The 18,169-nt window shown below is 41.4% G+C and overlaps 1 protein-coding gene across 2 annotated transcripts in view; it reads right to left on the reverse strand.

The window, feature by feature from the left end:
* Positions 1 to 18,169, reverse strand: part of Pde7b (phosphodiesterase 7B) — a 319,693-nt gene that overhangs the window by 40,141 nt on the left and 261,383 nt on the right. For both annotated transcript variants that reach the window (XM_041653888.1, XM_041653887.1), the window contains one exon: positions 403 to 554. In XM_041653888.1, the coding sequence (XP_041509822.1) occupies positions 403 to 554 (152 nt within the window). The remainder of the gene's footprint in view (positions 1 to 402; positions 555 to 18,169) is intronic.

Genomic DNA, 18,169 nt, shown 5'->3' on the forward strand with positions numbered 1-18,169 from the left:
CTGTAAAAATATGTTCTGCACATTTATAAAAGTGAAAGTAGCTAATGTGCATTTGGCATGAGGATATTATGCATGAAGACATGCTTTACCACAGGATTGGGGGTGTAGCTCAGTGGTGGGGCATGTTCTTAGCTTGCATGAGTCCTGTGTTTAATCACCAGCACCCCACCTATACCCCACAGCTACCACGACAGCATGCTCTATCTAGAAAATCTTTAATTTCCTCTGTGAGGTCTGTGGTTCTATTGCCTTCATTTTGTGGTTGAGAAAGTAAGTCCAGATTTGTTAAATACTCAGCCCAGAGTCACACAGTTCCTTAGAGGCAGAGTAGGGCTCAGACCCAGGTGCTGTCAACTGGGTCACAGGTCCCTGACCACTGCCTGTGGGGGGTAACTGGCTTACCCTTGCTTGTCCAAGGTAGTCTTCATCCAGCAGGTGGAGGGGGGCCTGCGGTATAATCCCACGGAGAAGCCTAGACGCATGGAAGTATCTTTGGAAGCTTAACAGTCTTTTCACCTTCTTCTTGGTGCCGATTTCCCCTGAGTGTGTTGTATCTGTGGAAAGAAACCATATGGAGAATTTTATGAGTTTAAGGGAGGCCTCATTTTCTCTGAGTAAAGTATAATATGTTATAAAGGAGAGTCATTCAAAAGACACCTTAAGGGCTAAATTGAGTTGAATATGATCTATTAACTTGATTTTTGAAACTTCTCTAATAAATGGAGCAAACAAATAAATAGGAGCTTCCTGTCTTTTCTCTCCCTTGTCCCTCTTGCTCTCTCTTCCTCTGACAAGGTCTTATATGTAGCCCGGGATGGACCTCAACATCAAGATCTTTCTGCTGAGGTTCTAGAGTCCTGGGTTACCACAAGTGGCTTTGTGTTTTTTACATATTTTACATATACTTTTCTTATACAATTTTGGATACCATGAGCTGTATGAATTAAAAACTTCACTTTTTGGTTGGTTAATTTCTCATCTTATGATCGTCCTCAGATATTGGAAAACTGTGAGAAAAATACTTCCTGTTGTCTTAGCAATATCACTGTCAAAGTAACGAAGCAACATTGTAAAACTAACTAGCGATGCTGCGTAAATGCCAAGAGGACACCCACTTTCTGTGTGCTCTCTTGCTCTGGTAGCTGTCAGTAGAGACACTTTCACACTCATGCCATGTGTACCCCTCAAAATCTGACGCCGACACCGTGGTGACAGAAATGTGGCAGGTACCATTTCTGAATGTCTGTCAAGATGTCTCATCTTATCTTGGTTGAAACGCTGGAGTCATACAAGAGATATCTCTGATAAAGTTTAGACGTCGAGTCAACCTAGGAGTCTAATAGGAAAATATGCAGCGGACGTATAAAGTAATTTGTTTTTCTGCCAGATCTTCTCCCATCCTCCTATAGAACTCAGGATTACCACTAATGAGAAAAAAGAAAGCCAGGAGAAACACGGAGCAGCGAATGACCAACATCTGTAACTTATTACTGGGCTGTATGAAGCATGGAAAGACATAATTCAGGGCCATCAAGACCCGCTCTGCTCTGAAAACAGTGCCTGATTAAAATCGCTTCTATTTACAATGCTAGATTTCACCCATAGTAAGAGGCACACATGTGCACGTGGAGATACGCAGAGAATTGCCGAGGTGGTGGTTGGGCTCTATCGTTACCAACAATGCTATCTGCGGACTCCATTCTGCAGGGAGCTTCTCCATTCCAAGTGCTTGGTAAAGAAAAACGTAAGGTGAAGCTGCTCACTCATTCATTAAACAAACACAAATACAAACACAAACAAATAAACAAAGAAACTCGAATACATTTTTTTTATTGCTTTAGACATTTTGTTCATTGAGCAAAAAGCAAGATTTCTGCCCTCTTAGAATGGACGTGGCAGAGGGAGACTGACAATGTGTAACATTGAAGTAAAATGAATAATAAAGTGCAAAGATAAATGTAACGGGGGGGGGTGGTAGGTGGGGGTGGTGAGGCAGAGAACACGGGGTTGTGAGCAGAGAGAGGGTGTCGGGAGCAGTCAGCACTGACCTATGAGAAGGCACAATTTGACCCAAATTAGAAGTGCTGAGGGAATTAGCTGAGTTAATACTTTGGGATGTTGCTTCCTGATATAGAAACCAGACCAAACAACTATCAGGAGTGGGAACAAGCCTAGGATCCTGGGATGTGCAAGGGAAAAAAGGATCAGCATGTGTGAAGAGGAGAGGACAGGTAGAGTGAAGGATGAAGTCTTGGAACGGAAGACGGCCTGCAAAGATGTCTCAAGAGGTTACTGAAAGAGTCCACTCAGGAGCCATGGCTGCTGAGATGTAGTGGTGGTAGAGGAGGGCACAGAAATGGTGGTAGACCTTCGAAGATATTTAAGTTATATCCAAGCTTTTGCCTGAATGCCTGGGAGAATGGCCTGCCGTTGCTTGAGACAGGAAGGCTGTAGTGGACCAGGGTTGCCGTGGACCAGTTTTTATGTAGTGAATTAGCATGTCTGTTAGAGACCACAGTGAAGATTCCGAGTCAAAGCAAGAGGATGTAAAGTCCAGAGCTTGAGGGAGAAGACCGGTTAGAGACGACAGGATGAGGCTGCCCGGGGAGTAAAAACACTGATGAAAAACGACCCAAGCTTGAAGTGTGGAGCGATTGCACTTCATCTTCAGAGAGGTACAGAGAAGAGGAGCGTTATGGGAGGTGAAGAAGAGCAGACGGAAAGCAGGATAAATCATTCCCTGGGAGCCTTCTGGAGAAATACGCTGTGAGACACAGAGTAGCAAATGCTGTTAATGGCACAGGCAGGAACACGGACTCTGAACTGCACACTTAGAAAACACATGTTTCACTGTGTGCACTCACAACAACGTTTAGCAATAGGTGCATCTAGCTCCCAGGGGGAAGGACCAGTTGTTGGGATGGGACAGAAAATGCCCATATGAACAGTGACAAATGGCACTGGAAGATGAGAACTTGAAATACGATGGGATTGTTTGAAAAATGAAGGAAGATGGGTTGGTGGGATGGCTCAGGGGTGCTGACTGCCAAGTGTGATGACCTGAGCTGGATCTCCATGACCTGCATGGTGGAAGGAGAAAGCCAACTTCATCAGATGTGTTATAACCTCACACAACACACACACACACACACACACACACACACACACACAGCACACACGTGCACACCCGGGCACATGTGCACACTTGTGGGCACACTCATATACACACACTTTCACATACATGTGCACAAGGCACACACGCATACACAGGCACGTGAGCGTGCACACACACAGACACATGTGCACACTTGCGGGAACACTCACATATACAGGCACATGTCCACACACACACACACCAGCACATGCACGCACACTTGTGGGCACACTCGTGTATGCATACACACACGTGCACACACACACACAGGCACATGCACACACTTGCAAAAGGGAAAAATTTGAGCTTCAAAATAAATGATGGAAGAATAAATTTTAAATCTCCAACTGGAAAAAAAAAATCAATGAACTTACGGTGAAGCAGACAGTGATTAAGATAGGGAAAAGCTCTTTGCAGAGCATGCCAACCAATAAATGCAGGAGAAATAATAGGGTGGGGAAATTGCCATTTTGCAGCCATCACGGTAATAACTGAATTGGGCCAGAATCCTTAATGGATATTACAGTGATTAAAGAAAATTTAAAATGCATCAGGTAATTGCATAATGCCACAGTTTGGTTCTGCCTATTAATTGGGCAGAGAAAATGTAAAATGGACAGTTTTTTTGTGGCTGAATGTAAAAGACAAGCCTTCTTTACTAAGTATTCAACACTATTCGCAGGAGAAACTGGCGCCTTGCACTTTCTTACAAAGGTCACTAAGACACAACCGCGGGATGTCACACTCCTGCTGCAAGTGACTTCAACACACAGGAAGCATCGGACAAGTCCAGGGCAAATCTCAGTGCCACAGAACATTAATGACAGGGTTATGTATTATGTCACAGTATTATCATTATATTATTATATATTATTATATCACACTGGTGATACTGAACTACGTACAATGTGTGGTTCTGAAACGGTGCCTGGAGCAGGGGAAAAAAGTGCCCATAAATGACATTACTAAGATAACGTGACATTTGAATATGGAAATTCTGAGTTTGAGTGCTTGTGTATGTGTGGGTAACACTGTATTTGTGAATTTCTTGAATTTGATAGTGGAAGTCTGTAAGAGGATTTCCTTGTTCTTTGAGAGATACATGTTGTAGTAGTTGGATAAAAGTATTTGTACAATTCCTCAATAAAAAAATGCAACAGTAAAGCAAATATTGCAAAAAGAATGTCTGGTCTGTTCTATTCTTGATGACTTTTTACATATTTAAAATTATTTTACAACCAGAAGTTTAAAATAGTACACACACACACACACACACACACACACACACACACGTGCATTGGAGTTTTAGCTAGCTGTAAAAAACAAGATATTATGTCATTTGTAGAAAAATGGGTGAAACGAGATCATCATATTTAGCAAGATAAATCAGATCCAGAAAGACAAATATTGCACGATTCTCCCATATTGGAAGAGAGATTATAAAATATATAGTATGAAAGTAGACGTGGGGGACCATGTGGAGGACAAAGGAGAGGGGACAACAGTAGGCGGGAAAATAAAAGATTCACAGATACTTGCTCTATTTACAAAATAAAGGCTGGAGGAGTTTTTAAAAATGTTTCTGAAAAATTACAAATATCAACTTTGCTCTGGCCTTGTTTTTGTGATACAAGGTAGAAAAAAAAGCTACTTGAGAGATTAAGGAATATAGGTATTTATCTTTCTTCTAAAAATGAGATGGTCACTTTCCTAAGCCTTAGGATGCTGGGAACCTCTCCTCTCTCATCATACAGCTTCTCCCTCCAGCATGAGAAATGCTTAATAATTCTTATTCTTAAAGATAAACCCTGCTGTTTAAAGAGGATATAAGATAAACCATGCAGTGATGCAGGATGTAAATATTCTAGGCATTGCTGTCCATCAGTCTGAATGAACTTAGTAAGGCCTAACTGTACAGTCAACATGGTTAATATTGTGAATTTTGTGTCACATTCACCTATTACCAGGATTTAAAAAAACCCAACAATTCCAAAGAAATACACGTCAGATGATTGCAGGATGGTCCATCATGAACTGAAGAAATAATTATGTTTTAATTATAAAATTAAGTTTAATTTGTTTTTAAATTTAATAAGAAAAAGTTTAAAGGACAGAGTTGGGTTTGTGTGCTTGTGGAGCATACACACACACGTGCACACATGCACACATTTGCACACACACTCACACATGCACGCAACACACACTCGCATACATGCACGCACACACATGCACACACATGTACACATACTCACACACGTACACACGCGCGCACACACACACCTCCTTGAGAGGAGAGAAAACAGGAAGAGAGAAATCTGAAACAATGTCAAGATGGACAACCCTTTTCACTCTTTCCTCCCTCCCTCCTTCCCTCCCTCCCTTCCTTCCTCCCTCCCTCCCTCCCTCCCTCCCTCCCTCCCTCCCTCCCTCTCTCCCTTTCTTTTGAGGCAGAGTCTCACACAGTAGTCCAGGTTGACTTGAAGCTATGTTGAGATTACAGATGTGAAGCAACAACCCTGCATTAATGCTCTGGAGGGCACACATTGTGCCAAGTGGAAGAAAATTCCCAGAGTAGCTCTCTACAGAGGAAGAGAGCATCAATAATTGCATAAAAATAAATTGATTGAAATCTATCTTTATTACTTATCAGTTTAGGAACCTCCATTCCCGTGTTATGTGAGATAATGAAAAACCAAGCCATAAAAGCTGAAAGCATAGTTGGGGAAAAATATTCATTTAAAAAAACTGCTTGAAAAGAAATCACCATTTTTGCACTAGAAGCTGCTTTTGGAAGTACAACGCCACTGAAATGTTCTTATTCAACTGTTGAATATGTTCTGACATCTTCGTTTCCAAAAGGGCTCTGAGTTAACAGCTAGCATTTATTTTGTTAATTAGGAGTGGGGTTATGTGCGTTATGGACAGTGGGGTATGTGCAATTTAAATGTAGCCAAGTCTTATGCAGTGCTGCTAAATTCAGCTTAGAAAAATCTGGGAAATCATAACAGTGTTCCTAGTAATGAAATCCTAGGCCTGCTTAGGAAGTTTCTGTGATAGGAATAGTTATTTAGTGGTGTGCACAGTTGTCCCTCTGCATTTTTGTTTGAATGTTATTGTGCCGTGGTCCTTGTCTTCTCGGTTGGAATAGTCATACTAAGCAGTTCTGGAATATTCCGTTGCCTAATCTGTGTAAGCATTGGCCCCAAGTGTGGAATTTATCTTCTGTTCACTTGGTCCTTTATGACTACTACAAGGATGAATGTATTAACACATTTTTGCATGACTTTCGTGCTAATTTTAGGATTATGGAATTTGTATTGGCTCTACCAGTAGGGTAATTTGACAATTTCACAAGTTGGGATTGGCTTAATTGCAAACACTTGAGAACGTCTTCTTCATTTCTGAGTACCTCTTCATGGCAGCTTCTCTGTGTGGGGACTGGCCAGCGTGGTAGGAGGAGAGAACTTAGACTTGTATACCCATCAACGCTCTGAGCGCTCCCATGTTAGAGGAGTCTGCTGTATGCCTGGCTCCCTGGACAAGCTCTCCATCAACTATGTCTAGAAGCTGGCTAGTTAACAGCTGGTGCAGATTCTCAGGTGATTCTGAGGACAAAGAGAACTTAAGCGAGCTAAGTTGGACACAGGCAGGTGTGAACATCCAACTACCTGAACCTAGTTTCAAGACTTTTGCTCATTTAACAGACTGAGCCTCCTCAATAATGAGCTAAAATGCCATCTTCCGTTATTGCAATAACTGTTACCATGAAGCTCCTTGTTGAATTAGTGGCCATTCATAGCCTTCCTTATTCTTCTCTTATGGGATTTTTACTCTGTCCTGTGCCATATACAGTTATGGATGTAGATGGCTGATTACATCCAGGGCCAGCAACCATGTGATCAAACTCTGTACCTCTTAGGTTCTACGTCAAGCACGTGCTAGCATTCCCCCGCTTTGTCATTTCTTTATGTTGTGATCCTTTGAACGTCTCCTTTCTAGACCTCTATAAAATAGATAATAGGCTAATGCCAACTAAATTCATTCCACTGTGTGCATGTGTTAGAATATATCACAGTATATTCCATTAATACTCACAAAATTACAAATGAGTAAAAATAATGTTAATGGTTGATTTAATTTGGAAACATTTGCTAAACTTATGTTTCTATTTCCACCAATGCCCTCTTTAATAATAAGCAAATTTATTATATTTATTCATTTTACACACACGCACACACACTCACACACGCACACACACACACACATGTGAAGTTAAGGGACAACTTGGAGACTCCTTCTAACTTATGTGTTCTGGGATCTGAACTCAGGTAGTCAGGCTTGATCACAAGTTCCTTTACTCTGAGCCGTCTAACCATTCCAATAAGCCAATTTTAAAAGAGAAGATGATAAAAAGAATGTTCAATTTTGAAATAACTTTCCCAATGAACTTCAAAACAGAATGGCCAGTCCCTGTGTTTCCCTCCCCTGACCTTTGCCTTGACTGACCCCTGTCCCATGCTCACTTGTGCGGTGGGAACTCCTTTGGCCAATAGCCTTTAAGAGATCAGCCCACTTGGGCGTGGTCTAAAAAGGGGGCGGTGCTGGGGAGCCCCTTCAGCTCCTTCAGCCAATAGCCTTTAAGAGACCGTCTCACTTGTGGTCTACTAAAGGCTATTGTCCAAAGGAGCTCCCTCAAAACACTTGAGCTCATGTGGTCCAAAGCTCACTCTTATTCAGAAGTCTGTTTTTCCTGTCTTACCCAGCACTGGAGACCAGATTCCTGTTAGTTTTCTTTGAGTTGTCACAATATCCTGCAAGTTGTAGGTGTGGACACAAGGTGGTCACTTTTCTACTGCATCCGGCGCAGTGTAAGCTCAATTTCCAGTTTTCAAAATGCAACTTTAACATAGACACGATGGATTGGTTTCTTTGACATTTCATGCACTGAACAAAAGGAGCAGGTCTACACTGAAGCTCTCTCTCTCTCTTGTTACATGCACTACGGTTCAGATCCAGGGTCCCTGCGAAGCTGGAGGACCAGTGGAGTGTCCAGGATGGCAATTTTCTTGAAAGAACACACAAGGTCTGAAGATTAAAATTGTCTAGGTTAAGATGCTAAGATGCAGTTGCCTTGTAGAAAGAGTTTTTTGTTTTTAAAATAGGCTACATTCAAAAAATATAAAGGGGCCATGTGGTGGTGGCACACTTTTAATCCCAGCACTTGGGAGGTAGAAATAGGGGCCAGAGGCAGACAGAACCTTGTGAGTTCTAGGGCAGCCTGGTCTACAAAGTGAGTTCCAGGACAGTCAAAGCTACACACAGAGAAACCCTGTCAAAAAAAAAAAAAAAGAAAAAAAAGAAAGAAAGAAAGAAAGAAAAAGAAAAAATCTAAAGGTTTTCCAGAACTTATATTGCAGACTCCTCTTTGGTGAGGAACTAAAGATGTCATCTCAAACTGAGACATTTCCTCATTGCAAATTAGTAAACATCTTTCCCCGTTTTCATGTGCTTTAAGTCAACCTCACGATTTGGTTTCTACTGCAAGGATTAGCACATCCAAAACTCACCTTCCAGAGTTTAACATCTCTGGACATTACAGTTTCTAGTCATTTATAAAAAATAAGCTGGTAATAAACCTTTAAAAATAAAATACGACATCTCTGCCCCCCCCCCCCGAGACATCAAGGGTTACAAATGACTAGATTTGTGTATTTTTTTGCTGTACTTCTTTTGAGAGTCAGAAAATGGTAGCTAGAGAGAAATGACAAGCAGATATATCATTTGGCCTGTAAGATCAAATGTAGAGACTTTTCTCACATAAGCCGACATATTCTTGGGACAAAATCCTTGCCAGGGGCGTTTGAGATCTTGGACAATTTTATGTCGATAAAATACAAACTAAATTTATTCACACCAAGAGCTCAGATTTTAACAGGAAAGTAAGGAGACGAGTCTGTGGATATTAAAGAGCAAAGAGGTGAAGACACATTAAAGAAAACATCAGCAGCGACAATAATGAAGACCAACACACATGGGGGACAGAAAGGAGAAATGAAATAGAACGCTGAGCCCAAATAAGACACACCATCACTTTAGAATTTGAAGTTAGAAAGAGAGAGATTCGAGTTCAAATGATCTAAGATGCTATTTTTAAGTTTCCCCAACTCAGATCTTGAATAGAACATTTTCAAGCCCCGTGACATTATCTCTTCTGTGTACAAGATCCACTCACGACGTCTTGATGGCTGTCACTGAAGAGGAGCTTTGTTTCACAGCCACGGAGTGGGAGGAGGAGGAGGGGGGAGAGCACAGTCCTCCATTAGACAGGGTAAAATGTTTCTCTGGATCTAACTTTTTAACATTTAGCTCTTGTTCGGTTGCTCGTCTTCTTTTGTGTCCCTGACAGTGATGGCTGATCTGAGTCACAGGGCTGTGGGACTTCCTCTTTGTTTGACAGCATCCACACCTGCCGTGCTAGTGGCAGAAGAGCGCTGAAGAGGGTTGCTGCTAGATCTTCCTCAGCCGCATAAGACAGTACTGTTTTTAACCTATGATTTTGGCCTACCATAAAAATCCATTATAACCAGCAGAGTCTGTGTCTCCAACTTCCGAGGTCAGGAATGGCTGGACAGTTATTGGTTCCTTTTCTCTAAGGAGGGAAAATGTCTTCAAACGTAAGCTCTTAAGACTACTCTGGGCAACAGGAAGGGTTTTTTCAAAAAAAAAAAATCTCAGTTTGAATGAAAGCGAAATGAATTTATAGGAAGCAGATCAGATTTCCTCCGCGTCCCAAGGAAGAAATCTACGCCAGGTTCAGTGTGGTTTTCCAGAACTCTCTGCTTCTGAGTTTGAGATGTTTAGCAAATCCAGAGAGTTTTGAGGGCGGTGGTTTGTGGAGAGTAAATTGGGGTGACCAAACTTTCAGTGTATTCTGCATCTCCCGAGGCTAAACATTGCTGCATTAACTCTCTCATTCTCATGTATTTTTAAACAAGCATGGGGTTTTATCTGCGGATATGCGTCTGGACTCTAAGTTTCACTGCAAAAATTCCAAACACGTGTCGAAAGGCGCCTCTGTGCCTACGCCTTCACCCTGCCTGTAACTTCATGCTCCCATCCCAGAATACTCAACCGACCCCCTGCCTCTACTCATCTTCTCCAATCCCTCTCACCTACCACTGACAGATTTATTTCTTAACACAACTCCTACCATGTCAGCCCCCTGCGCCAAATCCTCCAATGGCTCCCTAATGTCTACTTTATTTAGTTGCTAGTACTTACTTTGGCGCTGTTGGCTGTCCGCACTACAACTACAGTCCCCTGAAGGCAAGCAGGCCTCCTGCTCTTGGTTCTGCTGGGGCTGTTCTCCATATTTTTCTGCTTGAACACTGCCTCAACTATCATCCACCTTTGATCAGGTCACTTCAAGTCTTGCCTCCTGTCCCTCTGGTCAGATATATTCAGTTATCTCTGTGAGTCCTCCTATTCCCCAGTTAGTATTGCAGTGACTTAGCTTAGCTTAGTAGGCCAAGGTTCAAGCCCTTTGAGAGACCTGGTAGACAGGACTATCTCTTGCTTACGGTGGAGCTTGGTTTAAAAAGTCTTTATTCCATGCACACAGCGCTGCCGCTGCTGCCACCACCATCACCAGCAAACAACAACAAACCCTATAAAAATTTACAAACCGTAATTGAGATGACTCAGGGGATAAAAGCACTTCTTGCCAAGTCTAAAAACCCGAGTTCAATCCCTGAAACCCAGACGTTGAAAGGAGACAACTTGACTGTCACAAGTTGTTCTCTGACCTCTACGTATGTGCTTTGTCATGAGCACATCAACACCGCACACACACACACACACACACACACACACACACACACGCATGCACGCATGCATGAATGCACACATAAATGCATGTGGAAGAAATTAGAAAGAGAAGGAATGAAGGCATCAGATGATTATTTATTGAGATCTAATTTCTTTCTAACTAGCATAACACACATTTGCTGGCTTCAATGTAGATTGAATTAATTGTGGAAACTAAATAAATCTCATCTTCCTAATATAACAAATGACAGAGGTAAATCCTTGGGCAGAAGAACTCAAACCTTCTTTTCTGAATCTGGTGGATATTCTGATTCAACTTAGGATGATTGTAGATCAACACTGGACTTTCTTTACCCATGAGTAGTAGCCTGGATGGGAATTCTATCTTTAAAAACTCATTCATTGGTAAGGAATAAAGTCCTATCATGATATTAGCATGATCATATCATGAAACTATGTCCTCATGCAGAACTTAATCATAGAGAAGAAACACTCATTTTTCTGTGACTGCTTCTGGGTCTACCTACCAGCATGAGAAATAGACCTAACACAAAAGGCACAACAGATGTATTGATTGAGGGCAGGTACAATCAGCTTCCTATTGCACGGATCTGAGCACAACATGAATGTACTCGGGGCCGGAGATGATGGAGCTCAGAAACCCTGAGCACTTGGAGAATAGTTTATACTTTATCAAAGAAGATTGCAAAGCTGGCACAAGTAATTGCATTTTATAGATGGCTTTGGAAAAGGCAAGTCATTTATTCCAGGCTTCAGAGCAGGTAAGTAGCAGAGCAGGGATTTGAATGTGGGTCATCCCGACCCTAAGGTAAGACTGTGTTCATTATATCCCATACTTCATAGGATGCGGGCAAGGAGTTGCGTGCATGTAGCAGTGTAGCCCAGGATCCTATTTTCTCTGGGCACAGAGATACATCAGGACTCAAAGGAGTTCAAATTTCTTCCCTTGGGTTGTAATATATGAGAGAAGAATAAATAAAAATAATAAAAAGTGTGGGAAGATAATGAAATGTACAAGCAAAAACATGGAACAGTAGTTGTTGAGGGTGGGTGGGGTAGTGATGAGACAGTGGAAATGGGAAACCACTGTGCAGTAGCCTGGGAGTTCTGCTACATAAAGACAAAAAAATTCTAGAGACTTGCTGTTCAATATTGCGCTTACAGTGAGAGCTGTTATGTACACAAGAAATTAAGAGGGTAAATCTCATATGTTGCTCTATAAAAGCATTGAAAACAAGAACAATAAGGAAAATGCCAACATAACTTGAGCCTGAGTGTTTAAAAATCAACAAAGAGTCAAAGGTTGAAGACCGAAACAGGCATCATTGAGCGGGAATGTCAGTGTGAGGGGCCCTGTAATGCTAATTGTGAAAGACAGCCACCGAAATAGCTAGAAAACAGCCGGAGCAATAACTCCACGGCAAAACTTGGAAGTGACTCTATGCATGGAGCCTTTCCTATTTCACTAAATGCACAAATGTAATATTAGGAAATAAATAATAAATCACTTGTGGGTTTTAAAATTGAAAACACATGTCTTACGGACACTGGGCTTAATGTGATTTGATTATTATGTTGTTTCCCGAAGAGAGGCACAGACATTGGCGAGTGCCTGCAGCTTTGGACAAGACAAACATATTTGCTGCGTGTAGAGGGCAGAGCAGCTGCTGGGGAGAGGAGGGCCGGCTCGGGCAAATAGGCCTCTCCAAATAAAACTCTCACAGGATGGACATGGCCTCCACCTTAACCATTTCGAAGCTTGGATCTCAAATTACAGCTGAAAGACACCACCTGATGTTCCCACGGCCCGTGATCACGTTCACCCTTTCCTTTCCTTTCCCTCTGGGAAATATGCTTTTTATGCATTGTCTCGACATTTATATTTTTACAATTTTAAGTAATATCCCAACCAGGGATGGTTACCAGGAACCTCTAATAGTCGTTGGCAGCTCTCAGGAGTGCAATGGAAACTCTTGAGGTGTGAATGGACTATTCTCAGCTATGTGGAAAGGGATTCATTTACAAATACCCACTGAATCCCTACTCTGTGGAGGATTGAAGCCCTTGAGTACACAGGAAGTTCAGAGTGTTTCCTGCCCCCCCCATGGGAATATGGGAGAATGGGCTCTCCCCGAAACCCCTACTTTCATTGCTATGAGTGAGGGAGGATGTAGCACAAACGACCCACGAATATGTGGACATGAGACTCATGAGTCTCCATTATTTAAAATATGATGATTCACTTGGTCTCTCTTTGATAGGAACCCATCATTCTCTAGGAATAGGGGTAAGATGATGTCTGGGATGTATGTGTGAGTGTGCTGTAGATAGCAAGAGTGAGAGGAGGGAGCTTATTAATCACTTCCCAATTTATTAGATGAAATTGTTTTTGTTGATGTAGTAGAAAGATTTTTTTTAATAAAAACATCAGTTTTTATCTGGAATTGGGACAAGGGTTTATGTATTTTTATTTTTGTAAATTAAGCCCTGTTAGTTTTCTTGTCTTTTTTAGAGACAGTTTCAAGTAGCTCAGGCTATCCTCAAAGTCATTAAGTTGTCAAGGATGTCTTAAAACACCTAATCCTGTCTCCAGCCTCTCAAGTACTTGGATTACAGGTACACAATATACCTGGTCCCATTAGTTATGATATTTTTCTGTATTTAGTTCATATATTCATATAAACATATGAACTAAACATATAAGAGTAATATATGTATAAACAGTAATATGTGCATATATGTGTATGTATGTACACACACACACATAGGTATATGCATATATTATTCTTTTTGGAGACAGAGTCTCATTGTGTAGATCTGGTTGGTCACTATATTGACCAGGGCAGCCTTGAACTCACAGAAATTTCTCTTCATCTTCCTCCTGAGTGCTGGGATTAAAGGCATGCACCATCATTACTGAATACACACACACACACACACACACACACACACACACACACACACACACACATCTATCTATCTATCTATCTATCTATCTATCTATCTATCTATCTATATCTATCTATCATCTATCTATCTATCTATCTATCTATCTATCTATCTATCCATCCATCCATCGATCTATCATCTATCTATCTATTATCTATCTATCTATCTATCTATCTATCTATCTATCTATCTATCTCAAGGTCTCACTGTATAGCTCTAGCCAGCTAAGAACTTACCATCTAGACAAGGCTGGCCTTAAACTCAGAGAGATCCACCTGCCTCTCTCCCCCAACTTCGGGAATTAAGGTATGTGCCAACATGCCGAACCCTGTTATCTATTTTAGTGATCCGTTTTCTGATGGAATTAGGAGGTAGAAGTCAAATCACTGCTCCAATGAGCTGTATGTGACAAAATTTGATTCACACATACATGTTAAGCAGATTTTTTTTTCCAAATGAGTTGAAATCAAATCAGTCTATCCAAATGGCGGGCCCTAAAAGCAACTCCCACCCAGCTGTTCAGTACCCCAGAGACACCCTTTCAGTTGTGACAAGTGGCGGTCTGCCTTCTTGATGACCTCATGGGGCTGACAGGTTTCACAGGGCTGGAGAGTGAAGACTGAGGCCTGGGCTACTTGGAGGCCATTCTGATCTGTTCTTCAAAGTGTCAGAGGCCTCACACAACAGGGAGCGAAGGTCGAAAGTACAGCGAAGTTCAATACTTTCTCTTTACCAACTTTAAGTCGAAAGAGAAACTGAATGATGCCATAACAATAAAGCTTCTATAATAATGATAATGAAACATAATATCGCAATAATTTTAGCAACTGCTTAAAGATACTTTAAACTCAAAAGCTATCAATGATAAATGAAAATGGCAAAGCGGCTTCATCACACATTAGGCAGCAATGCATAGTTTAAGATACAAAGAAGCCTGAGCGCTGTTGGGATTTATGAGTTCCGTGTAGGAGGCACAACTCCCAGGGAGGCATTTGCGGAGTGTTGGGGAGCATTTTTGGTTGTCAAAATGATGGAGAGGGTCAGAATGGAATTTGGTGGAAGGATGCCTGACTGTGAGCCTCTGGTTTATACATAAGCGGGAGGTTATGTTTCCTTCAACATAACACACTCCTTTTCCAGGAATGCAACCGCTGTGCAGATTAAGATGGTAGCATTAGCAGGGGGTCGTGAGGTAGAAGAGCAGGGAGTGGCGGGGTAGGACTTTTCTCAGCCTTGCTCTGCAGTTCCGGGAATGGCCCTGGCAAGACCACTGGGATCTGTAACTGGGTTTCCATCATGGGACACACATTGTTTTGTGTAAGGGCTTCCACACTCCCAGGGATGCTGTGTGTGGGAGCAACCATGCATCCTTCACCATGGCTTTGCTCAAGCACTTACATATTAAGCCATTTTCCCCCGTATTCTTGCTTTATAGTGCAGATAAAGTTTTATGCTGATTTTCTTTGAATTCAGGTGAGTGAGTAGGCTGCCGATTTCCTTAAAAGGTAGCAAAGGATACATTACAAAATGTGCATGATAAGAAGGAGGCATTGGGTCTGAAGAAGTGAAAAGCTGCTGTATCTCTCTGCGTAGCACTAAGATGCTAAATGGTTGCAGTAACAGACTGCTGTCTGAACCATCTGAAGACCTTTAGAGAACACACATTTGTCCGGAGCCTCACAGGTCAAGGAAAGATATCTTTATTTTTATGTCTATGGCTCTTGGGCCTTCATGCATATCTGTGCACCATGTGTGTGTCTGGTTCCCCATAGAGGACAGAAGGGATCCTCTAGATAAGTAGCTAGCACTCTTAACCACTGAGCCACCTCTCCAGCCCTGTAAGAACTTTTGCAGAGTTTTGACTCAGGGGTTGGAGAGATGGCTCAGGGGTTAAGAGCACATCCTGCTCTTGGAGAGGACCAGGGTCTGGTTCCTAGCACTGACATGGCAGCTCACAACTCTGTAACTCGGGTTCCAGTGGGGTCCAGTGCCTTCTTCTGGCCTGTGTGAAGACGAGGCATGCTTATGGTGCACATACATGTGTGCAGATACACACTCATTAATCCTGAGTTTCAACCTAATCCACACACTAGCTGTGTCATGACTTTCCTTGCGTTTGTTGCATACATACACCACTATTTATGATCTTTCTTTAGATCCAAGAAATTGCTATCATTATGTGTCTTTGTAAATTTAACATCAGTAAACCGACTTTTCTAGCATACAGTAAGGTAAATATGTACTGGGTGAAGCAAAATTAGAAAAGGTTCTCCATGTAACAAAAATATCATCCTTTTACCCTTTGGGGCAATGGTGCTATAAAAATTAAAAGTTTGAATAATAAGACTTTCAATTGCATTCTTAACTGTTTATGTCCTTTAAAATCCCAGACATTTTCCTTTTACCAAGACACATTCTTTATAAATTTCTTTCTTATTTTTTTTTTTTTTAGAGGTAGTGTTTACCTACTGAGTCCAGGCTGGTCTGGAACACATTGTGTAGCCCTCTCTGGTCTTAAACTCAAGAATTTCGGGCCTTAGTCTCCCAAGTGCTAAGATTGTAGGTATGCACCACCATGACTGGCTTCTGCAGTGTATTCTAAACATTGGGTTTTATAAAATATACAAATGATTTGAAGGCAGAATGGAGTATATCTAATAAAGCCCCTATGCCACTAGATACTGATTTCCCCATGAAGACACTTGCTATGGTGTGAATATGGTTTTATATGATTGGATAGGGCTTGGATATGGCATACACTCCAAGAGTTAATATGTTGGATGCTTGGTCCAAGTGTAGCAATTTTCGGTAATGAGACCTTTAAGGGACAGGTCTTATTAGAAGAGTGTTAGGTCACTGAAGACACTACCCTTGCAAAGCATTAGGATGGATCCTTTTAGTAGCCCACACTGGCCCCAAACTTTCTGTGTATCCAGGATGGTTTTAAATTTCTGATCTTCTGTCCTCTACCGTCACTTCCACAGGACTTCATGTATTTGAGGAGAACACTCTACCTACATCCCAAGCACTCAGGGGGTCTTCATGGGACTCCAGTGAGTTGTGGAGAGAAGGTTAGTATAGATAAGACTGGCCTCTCCTAGCCTCTATTCTTGCTCTACTGCAGGACCTACCCCTCTTGCACACATCATACATCCCTGCTAGGACAGTTTGTATTATTTGCCACAAGATAAGGGACCCTCACTAGATCTGAGCAAATGCTGTTCATGATCTCAAGCCTCTAAAATGGAGATAAATAAATGCCCTTTCTTTTTGAAGTACTCAGTTCAAGTTATTTTGTTAAAACAATGAAAGACAGAGAAAACATAGTATGATCTCATCTTTGGAAAACTTGTAACAGGGCACTGTATTGTCATTATGTAGGCACCATCTTAGTAAAAACAGAATATGCCATTCATAGCAACAAATTCTTTAAATCAGCATTTTAAACAATTTGTTTAAAATAAATATTTGTCAGGTCTCTACTATGTGGAAAGTATTGATTTGGATACTGTAATAGAACAGTGAAGGAATAAAATCCTTTTGTTGGCAGAAGTGATTCCTAATTAACCTAATATAAAAATTCCTAATATAAAAATGAAAGCAAAAGTGTTATTGAGAAGGACGTAGATAGGGCTATGACACTGAATCCCACACCGATTAGATGGCGACTGTTTAGCATTGTGAGATAAGCTCACTGAATCCTCCCACTTGGCCCACGTTTTCTATAGTAAAACAGTTTACTGTTCCTTGGTTTTTACAGCTTTTTCAACAACGTGTTATTGTGTTGATGCTTTGCATGTCCGTCTCAGTCCTGTCGGAAATTTTATCCCTAATGTTAGCAGTAGAGTTGAAGAATTTTAACATTCCATCCCAAGATTTCATTTCTCTTATATAACTTACATTGTCCTTAAGTCACTTTTGAGTTATTCTTTCTCATTGTCTATGCCATTAATACGATTGATAGACAGTTACTGGAACTTCTTAATCATTACTTAAAGAGGTACAGGTATTCATTTATTAATAGTCTCCATTTAAGACATTTCAAATGATCTTGAAAGGGGATTTAAGGTGTTGAGAGACGCTCAATAGAGGGTTCAAAACTATTCTAAAAGAATCATTGTCACAAGACTGTGGTGACACATCTTATTATTAATCCCATGCCGTGGGTGTTTCGTACAGATCCAGCTATTAGTGGGAGATGAAACTCATCCATTGTGT

Source organism: Microtus oregoni, unplaced genomic scaffold, assembly GCF_018167655.1.
Source record: "Microtus oregoni isolate MIOR12 unplaced genomic scaffold, Mior012 000006F_ref0000085, whole genome shotgun sequence".
Classification (NCBI taxonomy): domain Eukaryota; kingdom Metazoa; phylum Chordata; class Mammalia; order Rodentia; family Cricetidae; genus Microtus; species Microtus oregoni.